Below are 18,942 nucleotides of genomic sequence, written 5' to 3' on the forward strand. Positions count from 1 at the left end.
CTAATACGGATGCAATCATACGGCCCAGCACGAGTCCGATACGAATGTGACGGTACAGCAGTGCGTCACTTTATGCATTGGCGAAGCTTCGATCACGTGCTTCGATTGTAGTGTGGTGATTGGCTGAAAAAGTAGTTTGATGACGTCACTCCGCCCTCTATTTGCCCGCTTATGTAGGAGTGCGATTAGATGAGTAGACGCGGCGACGACAGCCAGTCGGTGTTCTTGCTTTTTACGTCTAAGCCATCTGGCAGGTAAGTTGTTAGCGATACTGACTTGTGCATGCATAGCCGGGGTCGTTACACGACAGAATCGGTGTCTAGAGGCTCTGTAATGGTTTTGTCTTGTTGCAATATTTGCAAGAACTGTGCCGTAAACCCACTGTGGCTTTTCTAGAGGTGACCCAAACAATAAGCCAACTAACGCAATATGGTCACCAACCATTGTGAAGTCCCTCGAGGTAAGGCCACTGTGGTTTTTCGGCACTTCTTGTGTAAGTAGCTTACATAAAATTTTTGTGATTTGGTACTAAAAGGCTTCGGCCAAGGGTGTCATAACATAATAATTGTGTGGTCATCTCTATACTGCGTGTGCTGTCAGTGCTGCACGTGTCGACGCTTGACGGTTTTCAATATCACGACAGGTATTGTAACATCGTGGAGGGAAATTTTGATTTCGTGGTCAAAGGATGAGCAGAAAGGAAGATTGCTGCCGCGGGGAAGAGAGGAGCTTGAAAGGGCTTAGCACTCAGTCTGACGAGCGTCAGTTTGCGCTAGACGTGGATGCCGGCTATGGTAAGAGAGCTTGTACACGTTAGTGTAAAATACTTACAGTAGCTATACACGTATCGTGTTGAGAGGTGTACAGTATCACTGTATGGTACGTTGACTGGTGAGATAGAGTGTATCTCCGGTGGTTGAGCTACAGTTCGGAGTTTGGCAATGTTGGGTAAGCTACACTGCTTGGGCGACTCTCTGCTCTAGTTAAGAGGGTAGGATACGGACATCCTTGAGTATGTAGGATGGTTAAGAGGAACGTTGAGACTGCGTGTGGTGCATATATGGCTGCATAAGTAAATTTCATGGAGTGAAGTTGCAATTATCAAGGAGGAAGGTAGGGCTATAGTTTGATCCTTATCTGGGCATGTAGTGGCGGCCACTTTGGTGGTTGCATCACGTGAAGTGTGTTATTGCCTTAGCTAACTAATTTCAAGTTGGTCTTTTATTTAATTAAGAGTGGAGATGATAAAAATGTGAAAATATTCAAGAATGAACATCCTATTACTACAAGGACTCTGGAGTGTACATGTTTGATGTAGTACTTGTGTCATCTGACTGCTATGGTTTTCTGTTGTTGTTAGTATTAAATATGATGAATATTTACATTCCTTGAAGGAGATTGACTCTTAATTTAGTTGTACTTTACATTGTAGGTTCGGGTTCTTCCATGTCTTGTGCTGGCTCTCAAGATCCACTGGACTTAGACATGAGAGCGATGAGAGAAGCTGCTCTAGGAAGTCACAAGGGAGAGAGATCAAACAAACCTAATGACTCCCCGGATAGCAATTACGGCAGTAGTCTGTCATCTGATCAGACGGTGAGAATGTGCATGTCGCCGATGCCTTTGGAGACCGTGGAAGATGCAGAGTTCAAGTGGAAGGAATGTGATGCAGCTGAAAATGGCTTGAATGAGAAGAATTCGATCGACGACAGCCAAGAAGACAGAATCGTTCAGGTACAGTACCTGGCAGTGTCGTTTCTTCTGATTAAAGACAGACAAACAGACAGATACACAAACAAACAAACAGATAGACTGACTGACTGACAGACTGACCATGTTAAATTCATGTCCAGACATCGGGTAGTTCCATTGTGAGTTCTGGCTTCTGCAAGAGCATAAGAACAAGAACAAATAGACAGACCCACAGACAAGCAGACAGACACAAAGACAGAGACAAATGGACAGACAAACAGACAGATAGACAGCCTGACTGACAGACTAACCATGTTTAATTCGTGTTCAGACATCGGATAATTCCATTGTGAGTTCGAGCTCATGCAAGAGCTTGTGGCCAAGAAACCAAGAATTTAGATGTTCCGGCCTTCTCTCTTCTAACAGTATGAAAACATTTGTGCTCTCTAAGAGTCTGGACCGAGGCTTGAACTTGCCGACTATCGAAAGAGGCATAGTGCCGCTGCCTCCATCTCGCCCAAAGTCGGTATCTTTAGAATGCGATGAAAACGAAGGAACACCGGTTGATGGTGATTTGGACAATGAACCAGAAAGTAGACAAAGCTCACCTTCAGTTTTGGAATACTATTCTGATGATGATAGTCATTCGAAGTCTTCCGATGATTGCTTTGAGCCGGCATGTTTCCTCACTTCTGGTTCTCGGCGTGACAGTTTCGATGGCATTCAGAAAGAGTCTAGTTGGCAATCGAACGAGTTGCTTGAAACGAAGGCGGCCACTTTGCCGCGCATGGAAGGTCTCTCTTCGCTTCATTTGTTCTCTCCTCATTCTGTCGTATCTCGTCCCATCAGCCATGAGCAGAGAACACGATCGTACAATCGTCTGTCCAATCTCAGTAAGTTGGACGGAAGCGTCTCTCGAACAAAGTCGATGGATGCTCTCGAGGAGGTCTCTTGTAAGCAAGCTGGTAATCTAAATTCTTTATACAAACAGTTGGGCAATCACAAGCCGCTCCCTCGGAGACCAAGTCTAGCCTCTGCTCAAATGCAAATGCTACTCGTACCTCAGTCGTCGGTTAAAACTAGCCCAAGCTTGAAGCGGAGTCAGTCTCCGATTCCTAAACTACCGAGATTCAGGATACCGTTCAGGAAGGGCGGACGACAACAGTCGCAACCGGATTCTCCAACTCCGACAGTTATACCGAATCCTTTCTTAAATTCTACCGACAATTCTCACAGCAACTGCAGACACGAGGCTTCACCCATTTTTCATCGGGAAGTCTCCCCGAGTCCGAGCGTGTTGTCACATGATATACAGGTATGATGTAATGCCTTGTTTGCTCTTTCTTACATTACACGATGTCTTGTCTTAAGATCCAAGCACGTAAGAGGGCGAGTGTGGATTGTGGTAGTGTATTCAATATGTCGGCACCTGTCGTTCAGGTCACGGGACCAGGCCAGCTTCCTGTATTGCGTAGTACGCTTAACAGTGTACCACCGCCATACATTCGAGTAATTCATACGAGTAGCATTGTCAGCGATACACCTAATTAGGAAATTTATTGTATTGCAGGTTGCGGAGGTCGAGACGTAAGAATATTGCGATCGTGTCTATACAGTTTATTAACCGTCGTCGTTTACTCGTTTATAGAAACGATGAAAAGATAAGAAGGAGAGCCTCTGAGCCTGTAGCCAGAAATCGTGGCATGTCACGTCTATCAGACTTACCAGTTAACTCCTCATTCAATTTCTGTTAGAAAGCATCGTGTTACAATCCATTTTGTAGAGAGCGAGTCCAGAAGTAGTGGCCAGTCACGAAGACTTCAACTTGTGCTTAGACGACTGTCACGAAAGTCTCCGACAGAGACAGCATCATCTTTGCCAGTTTGCGGTACAAAATATTCGAATCATTTATTCTTGACTCAATTGTTATGTCGGTTGGTATCTCGATCCTAACATGTACAGACAAAAGGATGGCTCAACATTGTAGAAACCGGTCTCGCTGTCAGTCTACAGTTAGCGAAGACGCAAAAGTCGGAGCAAGAGTTGAGGCAGTGTGTATGGGAAGTATGCCGAACCGAGTGTGAATATTTCTGTCACTTGATGAATGCGAGAGACGTATGTGTGCAATAGCCGATGTACATGCATGCATATCACACACACACACACACACACACACACACACACACACACACACACACACACACACACACACACACACACACACACACACACACACACACACACACACACACACACACACCTGTACATACTCGCAGTATGCATCTGACCAATTGCGGTTGTTTCAATAACAGGTCTATATGGATACAATGCAGAAGCTGAAAGCGAAAGGTCACTTGCCAACGATTAATATGGACCAACTGTTTGCCAATTTGACCGAAATCTGTTCAGTGCGATTTATCGTGTCTAATAAATTGATCAGTATACGTGTACACACATGGTTGTTTTAGATCAGTGAAAAGTGGGCCGAGAGCCTCCTTTCACTGTTTAAGGGTAAGTCAGTCGAGACGGCCGGAGACATCCTCGGTCTTTTACGGATATTCTCAGAGGTGTGTAGTGCCAAGTCAAGTGTGAGTTTGGTTCTATGTTGCTTACAATTTTATGAATTTAGTTTGATGATGTTGTCACTGGCCCATATTGCCAGTACAGTCACAGCTACACGAAACTCACGCATTTAGACTTACTCAGCGAATGGAAAGCTGATTCGAATTTTATTAAATATCTTGCAGTGAGCTATTGTGTTTATCACTTATTGCCTTGATTAACGCCGACAGTTGGATTGTATTGTAGTGGTGTCAGCAGAGGTCGGACCGTATCTCGCTGGATCAAGTTCTTATTGCCCCCGTGAGGCGATTTTCTGATTATGTTATTCTTCTCAAGGTTTCTCAGTTAGATATTATGCATTCTGACTTTGATTAGAATCAGTATTAATGGTAGGAAGTATTGAAACATTGTCCTCCAAAGTATAAGCCCGAACTGAAGGAAAAAATTGCTACTGTGGAACGTTCAGTTGGTATGAGATTTAGTGCATTTCATTCCATGTTGACAGATGGAGGTTGTTGTTGTGCTTCGTGTGCGACAGCTAACTTGAACAAAGAGGTGGAGAACAAGGAAGTGTACAACATTGTGGCAGAACTTCAACATTCGCTTCGATGGCCGTCGCTGACCGAGTTTGAACGTCCGGGATTCTTTGTGCCTCCCGTAAGATTGAGTGTCAAAACAGTATGACACAGTTTGACAATGGTGTATGTAAAGGAGTTAGACGACTTTCTAGAGGAGAACCGGAGTCTTAATTTTCTTGATAATGGTGATCGCAAGATTCTGTACAACACTCCTGTTTCACTTCGTGGTACTAACAGCATGTTTTACTGTGGCAAGCCAGCATGACGATGAGCTATCAGTTTGTTTGGTGTATTCCAGATGCGAGTAGTCGAATGGACATGTTCTTGTTTCTGTTTGATGATCTTTTGCTTATAACAAAATTCAACAGCAAAGAAAGACCTGTGAGTTTATGTGGTGCGGTGTATTTGTTGGTCGATATTGTCACGGTCGACGTGCTTAGAGTTGTAGCAGGCAAATGTTCAAGCGACTGTCGTATGGTACATACACGGTTTACAAACAGGTGAGGAAGAGACTATCACGTGCATACGTGCATGCATGCTCTGTCACACACACACACACCACCACCACCACCATACACACTGATTTACGAATTGCTTTATGTACAGCCTCTGCCACTTGACCGAGTGCAATTGTGTAGTATACCAAGTGGCTCAGGTAAGAGTGCTGTATCAATTGGTCACAATAACCTGCCTGAGAACAACTACGTTGCTATAGGGCTGGAGAATGCATTAACTATTGTACATTATTCCCGATATATGCAAATTATTGGAGTCTACACTTTTCAAACAACATCGCCCGCAGAAAAAGCGACTTGGATTAAAAACATTGAAAAGGCTCAAGCCAACTTGAAAGATGCAACTAAACTAATAGCGTCCAGTCGTTAAATGTGACATTAGTTTCTTACTCTCATATCTGGTGTTGAAATATGTACGATTACTTATATAGACAGTGAAATTGCTCGAAAGTGATACAGGAAATATTTATCTTTGTTAAACACAATGACAATTGGGAGTACAGTAGTTAGTGAGCCCATGCTCAACTTAGGTGGAATACACACGCACACTAGCTACAAATCAAAAGCAGCATAACACAAGTCATTAAAACAAGGAAATTTAAAACGCAAATTTAGACTACTTTTTATGATTTTGTTAGATTGGCAGTATTGCAGAGCTCAGCATGTATGTGGCTGGTGGTCAGTAGTATCGCTTCTCGTAACTAAAGGACAAAGCATGTGGAGCAAATAGCATACCCAAGGGTATCACTGTAGTCTAACCTATGTAATCCGTGAACTCCACCCTCGACCTGTGCACTGGGTGAGCGACGTTCAAACTTTAGCTCTCCACCATACATCATTTGCCTAGCAAAAAACAGTCATTGGTGCCATTCCAATGTTAGAATCATAGCCAAATACAGTACCCGTATAATTTCAATTGCATTATATTCTGCCATTGCAAATCCACCCGCAAGGTACCTTACAATAGGAACCCCTAGTCATGTGACTGGTGAGGAGCATATTTCGATATGTAATGTCCAAAAGCATGAATCTGGATTTGCATTGCATGTTGTCACATAAGTCACTATGCTGATGCCTCGACCAATGATAAGGGTAGCATATGATTACACTATGAAACAATTAAGTTTGTTATCATCACAGCTAGGGTTGGTATGCGACCAGAAACATCAACATGGCTAACAAAAAAAGGAATAGTAATAGCTGGCAGCGTGGAAAAATCTTGAATCTCGCTAACTATACATGCAAACAGATAATTCTAACATCATTAGGAAGTTAGTGATGACAAGAAGACAAATATATAGAGCTTGTTTCTGATCAGTATTGTACAACCACAGAATTGGCTACTTCTTGTATAGCACGCGATGTGATTACGCCCTCATGACCAATTAGAACGACCATCTGTGACTTCACACGCGTCGCCACGTCCATTGTGGCATTCTAATCACTACAGGGGTCATCTGTTCCAGAAACAAAGGCTTCTTCGCTTTCCGAAGTCTCTTCTTCTTCATGCCTTACTTCAATGAGAACACGGTCGACCGCTTCTTCAACTATCCCGTCGGTCTCTCGATGAACTCGCTTCCGTTTTGATGTGCAATGTAGTCTGTATACCTTCCGTGATGCCCCTCCTAGGCTCCTATATCTACATAAACGTTTGCCGCAATTCCAACACTACCAGCTATTGTTTTTCCTAATGCATCTACAAAACGGCAAGATGACATACAGTGACCATTTTAGGGTATCAGATTCGAAACTCTGACAGGATCATGTGCAACGGCATGCTGCATGCATGTAACTAACTACTAGTACTCGTAGCTTTAGAAGTCGTTCACGATTATGCTAGTTCTATACCTCAGTTGTGTTAAGCTCCTTGCTCCTATGTCTTGACAGCCATGCTGAACACCTGAAGCAAGAAAGTCTGCATGCAAGTAGTACACTACAGCACAACAAGTAGTAAACAGACCAGCATAGAGATAGGGTATAAACCCATACACAGAACCCTTATCAACCACTGATCCTGACACTCCTTGAGCAACCTTCAGTTTGTCTGTGTCACTGAGATACAAAGTCAGTCAATAACAAAACAGACGTAATGAAAAGGATTTACCTAAAGTAACGAGCCATGCTGCCTTTTTGCTCCATCGCTGGCAGTGATCCCATTCCTAAAGTCACACACATAACAACACTACACATCACATGTTTACACAACTTAACACGTGCCCATCAGGAGGTTTACTTTACTCTATCACAGCAGCTCTAATTCTGGCAACCCATGAAAGTACTTAAATCCTCAAAGGCCCTAATTAGAGAGCACTGAAATAACTTCACCCAACTAATAATGCATTCTGGTCATATGGCACCTGACTAAATACAATGATGGCTACTTTTGGTGTCAAGTAAGTGACATAGCAGACATTGTATACCTTTGTAATACTATTGCAATATGCATACCTTTGTAATAATATTGCAATATGGTGTTCACCATCAACAATAGTACTGGTAGCACACCAACAACAGAAGCTATTGGTACTATATACTGATAATTGACTAAGACATGTAAACCACTGCCATTGCTTTCACTAAACTGACCATCACTGTCACCAATGTCACTGTGTACTGCAAATATGGCTCCAATTACTACCCTCCTAATCAGAGGTATGTGTCTAAAAGGCGCCTCCTTTACTATCTACAAAACAGTAATATGCTTCAAAGAGCACCTAACCTAAAACAGCACCCAAATTAGAGCACGATAATAAAGTGAGTGGTCACACTTTCAAAGAAATCATCAACGATGCTGTTTTGCTCTAGATCTGTACTTGTTATCGAAAGAAAAACACCCAGTGTACCCAATGGAATGTACAGTAAGACTGCCCACAGTGCCCAGGGGTGCCCAAGTTTGAAATGGTTGGCGCATTTGGCATTTTGCAGCACCAAAACGTACTTGGTGTTGCTCGTACTTTGACACAATGGGACACTCCCACACATACATGTACTGATAAAATATGTATGTATGACTGGTAATTATAATTTATGCAAAGTATGTATGACAGCCACTGTCTGCATCTCAGGACCAGACCAGACTTGCTTTGGTTGGCCAGCAGGAGTCAACCGTTTTTCGATTTGACATACTGACATACCTACACTGCACAAGATAGTGTGTAATGGAGGTGCCAAAGTATTACTACAATCTTGGCACTGCAAAAATGGCTTGTACGCATGCAGCGCCATAGCCCAGATGGGCACCCCTCACAGGCACGTATAGAACACATACTTTCATCACATATGAACAAGCAAACAAGATGAGATACAAGAAACATCACTGTTACATACAATGCAATAAACAAAGTCTAGTATTCACCTCTATATTTCTTTAACCTGACACCATCTTGAAAGAAAAATTCACCAGGAGATTCGTTAGTTCCAGCCAGCAAAGAACCCATCATAACTGTAATAGACAACAGACAAGAAACAGTCACAAAAATGTATGTCAACAAAACAATAAGTATCAGAAACATGTAGCAAACACAATAAAGGTGATGTGTAACAGGCTTCAATAATGTCATTACCTCAGACAATATTTACAAGCGATAGAAAAGAGCTATCCAAAAACGGTATTTTCACTCATATTACTACTTCTTTCTAAATTCAACCACCAAAATAGAAAGTTCCTGGGCTGATCAGGCGATGTCAAGGCATTGATAAAACTAACTGTCGTCAGAAACATGTGGCTTACTGCAAAAAGTACACTTATTCATTGCACAGTATCGGTATACAGTAAACGATTGCTGCATAAAAGATCCAGCAACAGCAGCAAACATGCTATTTACAATTTACCTTCAAAAGTGCCACCCTAGCCATTCAACAGGCTCTAAATTATGCCTCTAGATAGTATTTGCACCCTCCAGACTAACACAACCTTATAAGTAAGCAAGAAAGCTAGCCCTCCCAAATATTTGCAACATTCCAAATCATTTAGCTTTAAATATAGCATAAAGATTTCTGCTACAGTAAGTCCCCAACTGCCCAGTGGTGTTGCAGTCTAATTAACCCAGATAACTATTTGTTTTAATCAGTGACAAATAGCTGATTGCCTAGTTTGGGCATCCAATAATTACTGATTTAAGAAAACTATTATCTGACTCTCAAATATCAAGATAATTAATACTGATTTATGAGTATTCATTCTGTCTTCATCACATCTGTCATTGAGAAGCACTTGGCATAGTCAGATATGCTGACTTGACTTGCTTTGATCGACACTCACTAACATGCAGTCACAGGCTACTCCCTACACGTTTCTTGGATCATGAAATTACAACATCCTCATCAATAATAAACAATTCGATGATTGGGAAATGCCATGCCATAAATCCCATAGTTGTCTAAATAGTTTCGACAATAGCAAAAACTGGAGAATTGTGACATGTAGCTTTTTCCTTACATGATATGCCCAAAGTACTGTAGTGCTTGGTAGAAAACAGAAGATGTTTGCCACTACCAACACTTGACAGTATTATAGAGACACCTCGGTGTTGTAACAACATATCTAACTTCTTCCACAGTTGACTGTCAACTGTAAATTCTTCTTGAACTTTGTGTACCGTAAAGCACCGCCGAAGCAGCCCTATTCGTCAATCCGGCTCTCATTTTTGCTGACCTGCCTAATTGGTACTGTGTAAGTGTTCATGATCAATCAGGACAAAATTGTCTAGTTCATGTTTGCTAAGTAAACCTATTCAAAGGTTTCTCTTCACTACTAGAGTGATATGTGCAGGGCACTGTAGCTTCCTTGACTTTTTCTACTGGTTACCTCCTACTCAATTGTTCCTCTAACAAACAACCACAAGTGAGTGACATTTCTTGAGGTACATGTCCAACCAGTGTTGTGAGGTTCAATCTGCTTTTCACACAAGCAACACAGTCATCGTGTTTGTTGTCCTCCTCATAGCTAACATGTAGCTGCTCCTCAATGTTTAGCATCCACATCGATATAATGCCTCCTGACTATACACTTGCCTTTAACCACATAGCAACTTCAGCTCATTCGCCCATAATTGAACGTTGCAGAGAAGCTACACCCACATGGTTTCAGTAAGAATGCGTAAATCAGGCATTGACACAGTTTAAATACTGTGTGATCCCATCTATTTTCACACTCTCCTCAATTTTTATCCTCCCAGCTGTACCAGCTTTGGTGGTACATCACACTATTCGTATATATGTCACAATTCTTGTTAAATCCAGCAGTTTCTATCCCTATTTAGTTACGTTTCCTATACTTCTTTGCTTCTTAGTGACACCAAACACAAAAGTCCAGTACGTTTCACACAGTCCATTCAAGACTAGATATTTTAAATTAACTAACAACGATAAAAGTGGATGCTGTCAAACAAAGTCGACTACCTGTTGATCCACCTAGAGCAAGTGCTTTGACTATGTGACCAACATTTTGTATTCCACCATCAGCAATCACAGGAACACCTACACAATAACAAAAGACTATCAGTTCTAGAAACAACAAAATTAACATACGTTGTTTATAATTTACAATATTGTGACTGACACCCTGGAAAACTACAGTGACCGGCATGCCAGCATAAGATGAAATATTGGCGGGGAATTTATTTGGAAGATTGGCAGATTGGCAGATTTTTCAGCGACCACCAATATAAAATCTGCCATTATTAATTTGGCCACCGGAATATGTTGACGTCATCAGGTAAGTCTAATGGTGAAGTGGTGATACGTCAAATGGATGAGGCCACAAAATGGTACAGTAGGTAATCCCTGCTTGCCGTCTGTTGTGCCTGTCCATAAGGCTGTTCATGAGGCTATAGATGAAGCTGGACTAGCTGTCACGTTCATGCAGGTCATGTCCTTTGCACTGACACAGCAGTTCTTCATCACTATGCAGTAGTTAAAGACCAGTAAGTCAGAGAAATGTGAGCCACCAATACAGCTGTCAATCACAAACTCCACCATGACCACTTATGGTAAGTTATATACAAACAACGATGTCCAACCACCAAAACAAAAATCCACCAATATGCTTTGTCAATTGCTTAGCAAACCGCCAAACTAAATTTCCGCCAATGTTTCATCTTATATGGTATATAGATCCACTTAGCATATGTGATATAGCAAAAATACAAACTCATTTTATTACACAACTAAATTAAATAAAATGGTAACAAGGGTTTGGATACTCAGGTTGGTTATGCTATTTTCGACACAGCTAGTCTATTTAGTTTTTCAAGCAATTTTAGAGTAAAAGATATAAGGTAGTTTGGCAACTAGCTAAATCAGGACTGTCTAGTGTGGGGCTGATTTCTGTATTCTCAAAGAAATCACGTGATGAGAACATCAACAACTGATGCCAATGGGTTGCTGCCAATGTCTTACTTCTTTGACAGCCTTGAATTAGAGAGACAAGCAGCTTATTACTTTGCAAAACACAAAAGACCTTCCTGTGACGTCACAGGAGTCATGCACATGCAAACAGTCGTCTCAGGACTTGAACAATGACTGTTTCTTGTTTTACCCATAGTTTACAGACTGTTTAGCCCAATTCTTATGAAAATCTCAGATGTTCTCTGTCAACATCACTCTAAACAAGGAAACACTGACTTCCGGTTTGTTACAAGACGGTTGAAGATTTGAGTGCAGCAGAAAAATCAGCTGTTTCATGGAGGAGCCAAATGCTCTATGCACAAACTAGCATGCTGCACAGCCTATTCATTCAGCTGTTTTCTTGTTTGGTCGTGACAATTTTGTGCTCTTTCCTCTCCTTGCCAGAGGCTGCGTGGTCTGCAACTTAGTCCAGAAACTTGCGGCAAAATCAAAGCACTAACGAAAACAGCTTTTCCCAACGCAACATCTGTCGGAAAATCACAAGGGTCAGTTCAGAAGTGTCTGAAAGGCTGTGTGCGGGCAGTAGCAATTACAGGAAACGGTCAAGAGAAAGAAACCGACGATTGCATGAGATGATCATTTGTTAGAGATTCACCATTGCTGACAGAAAAGCTACGTCTCGAGGCTGCTGAGCGGACACTTTGCCACTGCAACAGGCAAGTCCCTATCTGAGAGATCCATTGTTCATTGTCTCAAAAAATAGATGTCTACGTGTGTCGACCTCGCAAAAGGCCGCGTTGACACCGGAACACCAGCATCGTCTTCGCGAGTGGGTGGTAGCACACCAGCACCTGCACAATCAAGGACTGAAAGCGTGCATGGTTTTTTGATATGAAGTAACGTGATGCCAATCCAAATGAAACCTGGGGCACTGCTTAAAGGTCACCACTAATCAGCACCATCTTGAAACTCAAGAATGACTCTGGGAAGCAATACGGGGACGCGTATAGACAGAGATTCCCCAAGACACATGGTCAAAAACTTGATAGCGAGTGTTCCCATGAGAAAAGCACCAATCCAGAAAGCAAAGGAAAAGGCCACTAAGTACTGATCCATCCTTTTTAATGTCATTAGTCACAATAAACTTAAACCTGCTTTGATAAAAGCCACAACAGATCTCAGAGAAAGCAAGGCCCTTTAGTCTGCCGTTTCAGTCAGCTAGGCGGCAAGCAGCCCATTCTCACTCTTATGCCTATGAAAAGTTCAGGAAAAGCCTAGATTTAACAATAAACCAACTGCAAAAAAATGTGTTGTTAATACTTGCAGGAGTCAAATGCAACAAGATCAGTGAAGCAGAATTTCCATAAACTTTAATTCAATTACGGTTGTGGTCACGTGTGCTAGATTTATCTAAGTGGATCTATAATTATGCCCGTGACAATAACTCAGGTAAAGGATAAGACCATCTCAAAGTTTGAACTTTCTTTCCAAACATAACTCCCTTCTTATAGAGCAAAGCTCCCTCCTCATTCATTTGAAACCCTTGTCGTATTTTGTCATATAGGCAGAAAATGCGCAATTAACAATACTAGCCTCCACCCGGCAAGCCCGAGCGCACACAGTAGGCAGCGAAAATCACACTTGTCCGGCAGCATCGGTGCGCCAATCCATCCATCCGTCCCGCCACACTGCGTGCATACACGAACAATCTACTTGCCGTCTATGGACATGACACAACTTCCGCGTATGGACAAAATGGTGCTTAGCGCAATCATATATAGATGTTTCACACACTAAAATGATCCCATCTACGTATTTATAAAAGTAATGAAGTAAAACACCAAGAATAGTGCAAGCAAATAAGGTGAACTGTAAAAATCGTTTTCACAAAAAGGCACTGACAAATTCTTCATAGTTCCTTTAGTTTTCTATACATTGACTACATGTGATTACTCACTCTGTAAGAACCACACACACAGTCAAGTGGGCACACAAAAAGTCAGTGAATCACACACAAAACGTCCTGGCCATGCCTGATTTTATTCTCAAATCACGTTTAAAAATTCAGTGCAGTATCCAATCATATTTTGACCATCACATCTGCTCGATGACACTGATCAGACACAACAAAGAACATAAGATTATGTGATTTTCATCTAAAAATTAGCCAAACCCCTCCCTCTCATGTTTAGAAGAAAAATGCACATTTTCAGATGCTACGATAATCCACCACTGGCAACAACTGCTTTTGTTTTCTTTTTCACCAACACTATAAAACTCCTATAAAATTGCAAACTTTTTACATATAGCTGCTGAAAAAGTTCTTGCAGATAGAGGTATCTCAAAGGAAGCTATGTAATCAGTAAGAAAATAACAATGACAACACTGAAGAGTCCAGCAAGAAATGTGAGGAACACCTAGCTCTGTTCTTTAGCTGGTTTACAGGTACAACATACGAAAAGCTTGTTATTTCAAATTATGTGGCAGGAACCAAAACGACAGGTCACCCAAACCTCTACACAAGATTTTCAAAAGTGTTCGATACTACAATACAAACTCATGACATGATATGACCAAACTTAGAAATGCAGAACTGCTTGGACCAAGCACAAACATAAATTAAGTTACTTTTCAAAAATTCCTTGGATTCCAACAAGCAAAGACCAACAAACACCAAATAAATTTTTCCTAAACTTATTTCTCAGGAATCAGTGTCCAAACAATGTGTATAGTCTCCTCAAATTCATCTTTCGCAACTGACTCCACTTGATAGAAGAAAAGAAATTGCTATAAAGGTAAAGGGAAACTCCCATGCAAATATAAATGATGCTCTGATAATAATACTAACTACCTTAGTGCCATCAATACCTTACTTCCTTAATGATGGCATGTCCACTGATAACAGTGATGACTCTCTTTAGTGTCCTCTGTGTCTCTGATGGGATTTAACACCTGCTTTTGAACAGCATTCCTTGCCACAAGATTGGCAAACAAATGACTTGTTGGTAGGAACAATTTGTTCTTTCCGTTTCTGACATTGAGCTTGAAGATGTCTAATACGATTTTCTTCAAACTGTTGGAGTGATGAATGGCAGAGAGATCTCCAGTTTGTTCTATCACTGGATAGTTTCTCAAAATGCAGGAAGTCAATCCCACAAGATTTCATATTAGTCTTGATAGAATCTTTATAACGTAATTTAGGACCACCTTGATGAGGATGGCCCTGCTCCAGTTGACCAAAAAGGAGTTGTTTGGGAATTCTATCATTAGGCATTCGAGACATGTGACCAGCCCAGCGAAATTGGCATTTCATAACAAAAGATTCAATGCCACTGATGTTACAACGAGATAACACTTCTGTGTTGGGTATATAGTCAGTCCACTTGATTCCACATATGCGGAGAAGACATCGCAGATGAAAACTCTCCAAACTTTTGAGGTTACGACTTAATAAAACTCTTCTGAACAGAGAAATTGAGCTTCCAACTTGGGCTGTGCCACGTGAAGCAGCAACGACATAGTAGCTTACTATCTTGCCAATCTTGCAATACATTATTCCATTCAGTTTATCAACACAAACAGAGATCAAACATGGTGTGTGTTTCTATCACTTGCCTCTGAAAAATTACAATCTACTGATACAACAGCTGACAAATGATTGGTCGACGAGTAACCCTATTAGAGGGCATCTTCCTATCGTAAGTGCTCCAAGGCTACCAACTGTGCAAAATGTCTATAGCATGTCTCTGTGTCTAATTAGTACTATAGTACTGTAGTAGAGTTCCCCAAACTCATACTGTGCTTAGTGTCATCATGTTTGGTACAAAGTGTACGGAAGCAAAGTGATGACAGTGTAAATGATACATGTACAAAAAGTAAGCTATTCCCATATCACCACCACTATTAAAAGGCAGGACGTCCTCAAGTTGGAACTTCAATTTCTCTGTTAATTAAGAAAGAATGTAGCAATAGAATCAGAACACTTAGTGTACTATCATCAGAACATAACTTGTATTTTCATAAGAATTCCCATTAAACAAGAAGAAAGTCTTTCAGCAATTACATCAGAAGACAGCTTTGTGAAATTGTCCCTACACAAGACTGTGCTGCTGACCAATAGCACCACTAACAACTTCCAAAATTTTACTTAAGTTTCAAAAGAAATTAATGCTGTACATGTCCAACAACGAAACATAAGAATGCACAATACACTACAATGTAACATGTCTGACTGTTACACTGTATGTCTGTGTGTGTACTCTAAACCCATATACAGATGCACCACAAAGTCAAAACTCACCAAATCTCCTAGCATACTCTGCCACCTTGTACACAGCAGTCCCTTGTGGTCGACCAACTGCTGTCACCTCCTGTGTGATACAAATGGACCCACTGCCCATACCAACACGAAGTGCATCCACACCACAGTCAATTAAATTTTTGGCCTGAGCGGCAGTCACAACTGCAACCAACAACAAATCAACATCCCACAAGACACAACTTGGCACGTGGCTAGCACTACCATATTACCATTTCCTCCAATTACTTGTAATTCAGGATACGCTTTTTTGATATAATGAATCATCTCCATCTCATAAATAGAATTTCCCTGAGAAGAATCCTAACACAGCAAAAACCTTCAAACAACTACTAAAACAAATTGAAATATCTAGAAATGACAATATCTTACTGTTGTTGTGTCGACCTTAGCTCCAACATAGAACAGAAACACTACTACTACCACACAATGTCACATACCTACAAATTTTAATTAATTAAGCGTTACCAAAAGTTTAAATGCTAACTGACATCTTGACACACGTTAGGAGATAGAATTTCAGATGTAGGGCATTATTAAATTGCTATCACACCCTCCAATTTAGATACTAAACACATGCTTTCCTAACTGTTGAGTGTTATTTAACTTAACTACAATCCCTATATCAAGCACATCCTTACTGAAAGAGCACACCAGTTTAGTAACAGGTGCAGCATCCTTCACCTATCCCTTTTCACTTTCAGTTATATGTCACACTATATTGCAGTTATCTCAAGCATGTATGATGACTACAACTACAAAATTTCAAAACCTTACACAAAAACCTTACACAGCCTTTTCTAATCTGACCTAATCTCAAGTTAACCTTCATTCTTTCACAATCAAATTTACCTAAACTAAATAAAAGATTTGTAGAAAAAACTGGAAGCCAATTTGATTACTGTAAGTTAAATCAACAAAATTTCGTAAGCATCTAACTTTCGTAAATTTTGTAAACAATCTTAAATGCTTACTAATTTTGTCACTCTTGGTTTTTAGCGACACTTCGCATAATACTAATAATCATTACGTGTCACGCATGCCAGACAAACCAACACCTGGTGAGACAGGACACATGCCTAAGCAACAGCAAATATTAAAAAATAATAAATATTTCTTAACGCAACAACTACAGTTGCAGTTCCCTCGCAGGGGCAACACAAGACATAACATACAAGCATAGCAATAAAGACTCTACATCAACAAGGCAAGAACACAACACAAATAAAACTAAGTCAACACAGACTTCAATTCGCTATACTTTACAGCAAACAGATTTCCAACAGGATACCTCGACGGATGTCCTAAACTGCCTCTATATGTCATAAGTACGAGCCATCTAACAAAAGGATTTGACGATTCCAAAGCCCTTTTCATATGAAAAACCTGGGACCTCTTGACCTGTACTGATATTTACGTGGTGCTGTGGTTTTGATTTTCTGTTGATTTCGTGTTGATGTTCTGCACAGAAAAGTGGCTATGTTCATCAATGCTTACGAAAGTTTGCTGCTTACGAAATGGTGAATTTGGACAAGTTCTTCGCTTACGAAATCTTGTTGATTTACAGTTTCTTGCATTAATTTCAGCCAACAAAAACAGGTTACTTGAAAAGCATATTTAGTTCAGTTTAAACACAACTTGCAGAGGTAACTAACTACATGACCTGTGTGCAACAATCTATTCCGAGTTGGTTATCAAACTTTACTGCTACAGATCTTGTCAGCTAACCTGCATTCCTATGATTGAATTCGCATGCAGTTTACTATAGCACTGCAAACTCTCCTTCAAAAAGTACATAGTATGACTAGAAAAGGCTTGTCAAAGGCTTTTAGAAGTAACGATAATGGCCACACTCTACACATACTCCAGCTAAATCAGCAGCTGTCTAGCAGCAAACAATAACCAAAAAATTCTCCAAGCAAACTGCGAGGGCATTTTAATAGCAACACATATTTGCATATAAAACAAACACAAAAACTCCAAGAATGTGACATACAACATGTAGCTTGCAGATAACAAACATTTGTAGTTTACATAAGACCATGCATGTCACGTGTGCTACTAAATTGTTTAGTACAATACACGAAGCAGTCAAAACCAATGACACTCTAAAGCACAGTGACCATAATGTTCTTCAGTGCAACATCTAACCACTAAACAGCACAACAACCACAACTAAAACCTACATTTCTATTTACACTGCATTACAGGCTGTTGTAAATTTCGTTATTGACTACTGTGATTATTCACATGCTGACTTTTTCCAATATCATGAGCCTTTTCGATCCCACCTGTTTGTAGTATATTTGACAATGATTTCGCCAGAATGTCTTCACCTAATCAGTTTCCTGTGAGAAACGTCTATGTAATGTTATTTGAGACTCAAGCAGTCAAACATCTCGGTTTACAATATTTTCTTGCTAACCATAGTGCATACAAGAGTTGTTGCCATCACAATAAAAAGACACAGTACTTCTTCACCACTCTGTTTGCCACACTTGGCAAAAAGCATTAGAAGTAGATGCTGCACTTCATTTACCAGAGCTAAAATGGTCTATCCAGGATCAAATAGCTTTGAACGTAAGACTATTTTGCTGACCTCGTGCTTCTTTAGAAGCATGATTTGTTAATTAAACTAAATATACTCGAGAAGATTTCTTCTGGAAATCCTGGATAGCTGTCTCTGCCACATGACGTTGCAGTGTGTCAAATGGCTACCAGTAAGCTACATCTGCCATGGAAAGATGCCACATCCTATAGCATTTACACTTCAAAGGCAGAGCCAAAGTACTCGATGCTGTCTCGCATAATGGCTGCATCTGAGAGCACTAACAAAATGATTGATCTCCCTACCATTTATTCAAAGAAAAACAGAGCATGTTTCTTTCTCGTCATCTAAGCAAACGGTTAGGCCAACTCAATGATGCCC

General features: G+C 40.7%; 3 protein-coding genes across 7 annotated transcripts in view; 1 reads left to right on the forward strand and 2 right to left on the reverse strand.

Moving 5' to 3' along the window:
* The first annotated feature begins 154 nt into the window (after positions 1-154).
* LOC134195340 (uncharacterized) lies at positions 155-5,809 on the forward strand. 3 transcript variants are annotated; one of them, XM_062664352.1, is made up of 21 exons: positions 162-254; positions 397-460; positions 644-794; positions 1,433-1,734; positions 2,024-3,007; positions 3,064-3,201; positions 3,263-3,279; positions 3,341-3,419; positions 3,476-3,580; positions 3,655-3,807; positions 4,005-4,100; positions 4,161-4,259; positions 4,322-4,438; positions 4,501-4,590; positions 4,648-4,723; positions 4,793-4,911; positions 4,966-5,059; positions 5,131-5,213; positions 5,273-5,332; positions 5,439-5,487; positions 5,548-5,809. In XM_062664352.1, exons 3-21 carry the CDS (start codon positions 689-691, stop codon positions 5,715-5,717), a joined length of 2,937 nt encoding a protein of 978 aa, XP_062520336.1. In that variant the 5' UTR covers positions 162-254; positions 397-460; positions 644-688; the 3' UTR covers positions 5,718-5,809. The 3 variants fall into 3 exon arrangements, with proteins under 3 accessions (XP_062520337.1, XP_062520336.1, XP_062520338.1); XM_062664353.1 differs by lacking the exon at positions 397-460 and having other exon boundaries at positions 155-254; XM_062664354.1 differs by lacking the exons at positions 397-460; positions 644-794.
* LOC134195341 (inosine-5'-monophosphate dehydrogenase 2-like) overlaps positions 5,804-18,942 on the reverse strand; it is a 24,594-nt gene continuing 11,455 nt past the window's right edge. For 2 of the 3 annotated variants that reach the window (XM_062664355.1, XM_062664356.1), the window contains exons 10-19: positions 16,386-16,400; positions 16,226-16,316; positions 15,996-16,157; positions 10,748-10,825; positions 8,703-8,789; positions 7,452-7,506; positions 7,308-7,399; positions 7,196-7,247; positions 6,107-6,190; positions 5,804-6,048 (exon numbers count right to left, since the gene is read on the reverse strand). In XM_062664355.1, coding sequence (XP_062520339.1) covers positions 6,027-6,048; positions 6,107-6,190; positions 7,196-7,247; positions 7,308-7,399; positions 7,452-7,506; positions 8,703-8,789; positions 10,748-10,825; positions 15,996-16,157; positions 16,226-16,316; positions 16,386-16,400 — 738 coding nt within the window. In that variant the 3' untranslated portion in view covers positions 5,804-6,026. The remainder of the gene's footprint in view (positions 6,049-6,106; positions 6,191-7,195; positions 7,248-7,307; positions 7,400-7,451; positions 7,507-8,702; positions 8,790-10,747; positions 10,826-15,995; positions 16,158-16,225; positions 16,317-16,385; positions 16,401-18,942) is intronic. The other variant, XM_062664357.1, reaches the window with a different exon arrangement.
* Positions 14,573-15,292, reverse strand: LOC134195344 (uncharacterized). Its single transcript, XM_062664359.1, has one exon. It carries the CDS (start codon positions 15,246-15,248, stop codon positions 14,613-14,615), a length of 636 nt encoding a protein of 211 aa, XP_062520343.1. The 5' UTR covers positions 15,249-15,292; the 3' UTR covers positions 14,573-14,612.

This window comes from Corticium candelabrum, chromosome 20 (genome assembly GCF_963422355.1).
Source record: "Corticium candelabrum chromosome 20, ooCorCand1.1, whole genome shotgun sequence".
NCBI classification, from domain to species: Eukaryota; Metazoa; Porifera; class Homoscleromorpha; order Homosclerophorida; family Plakinidae; genus Corticium; species Corticium candelabrum.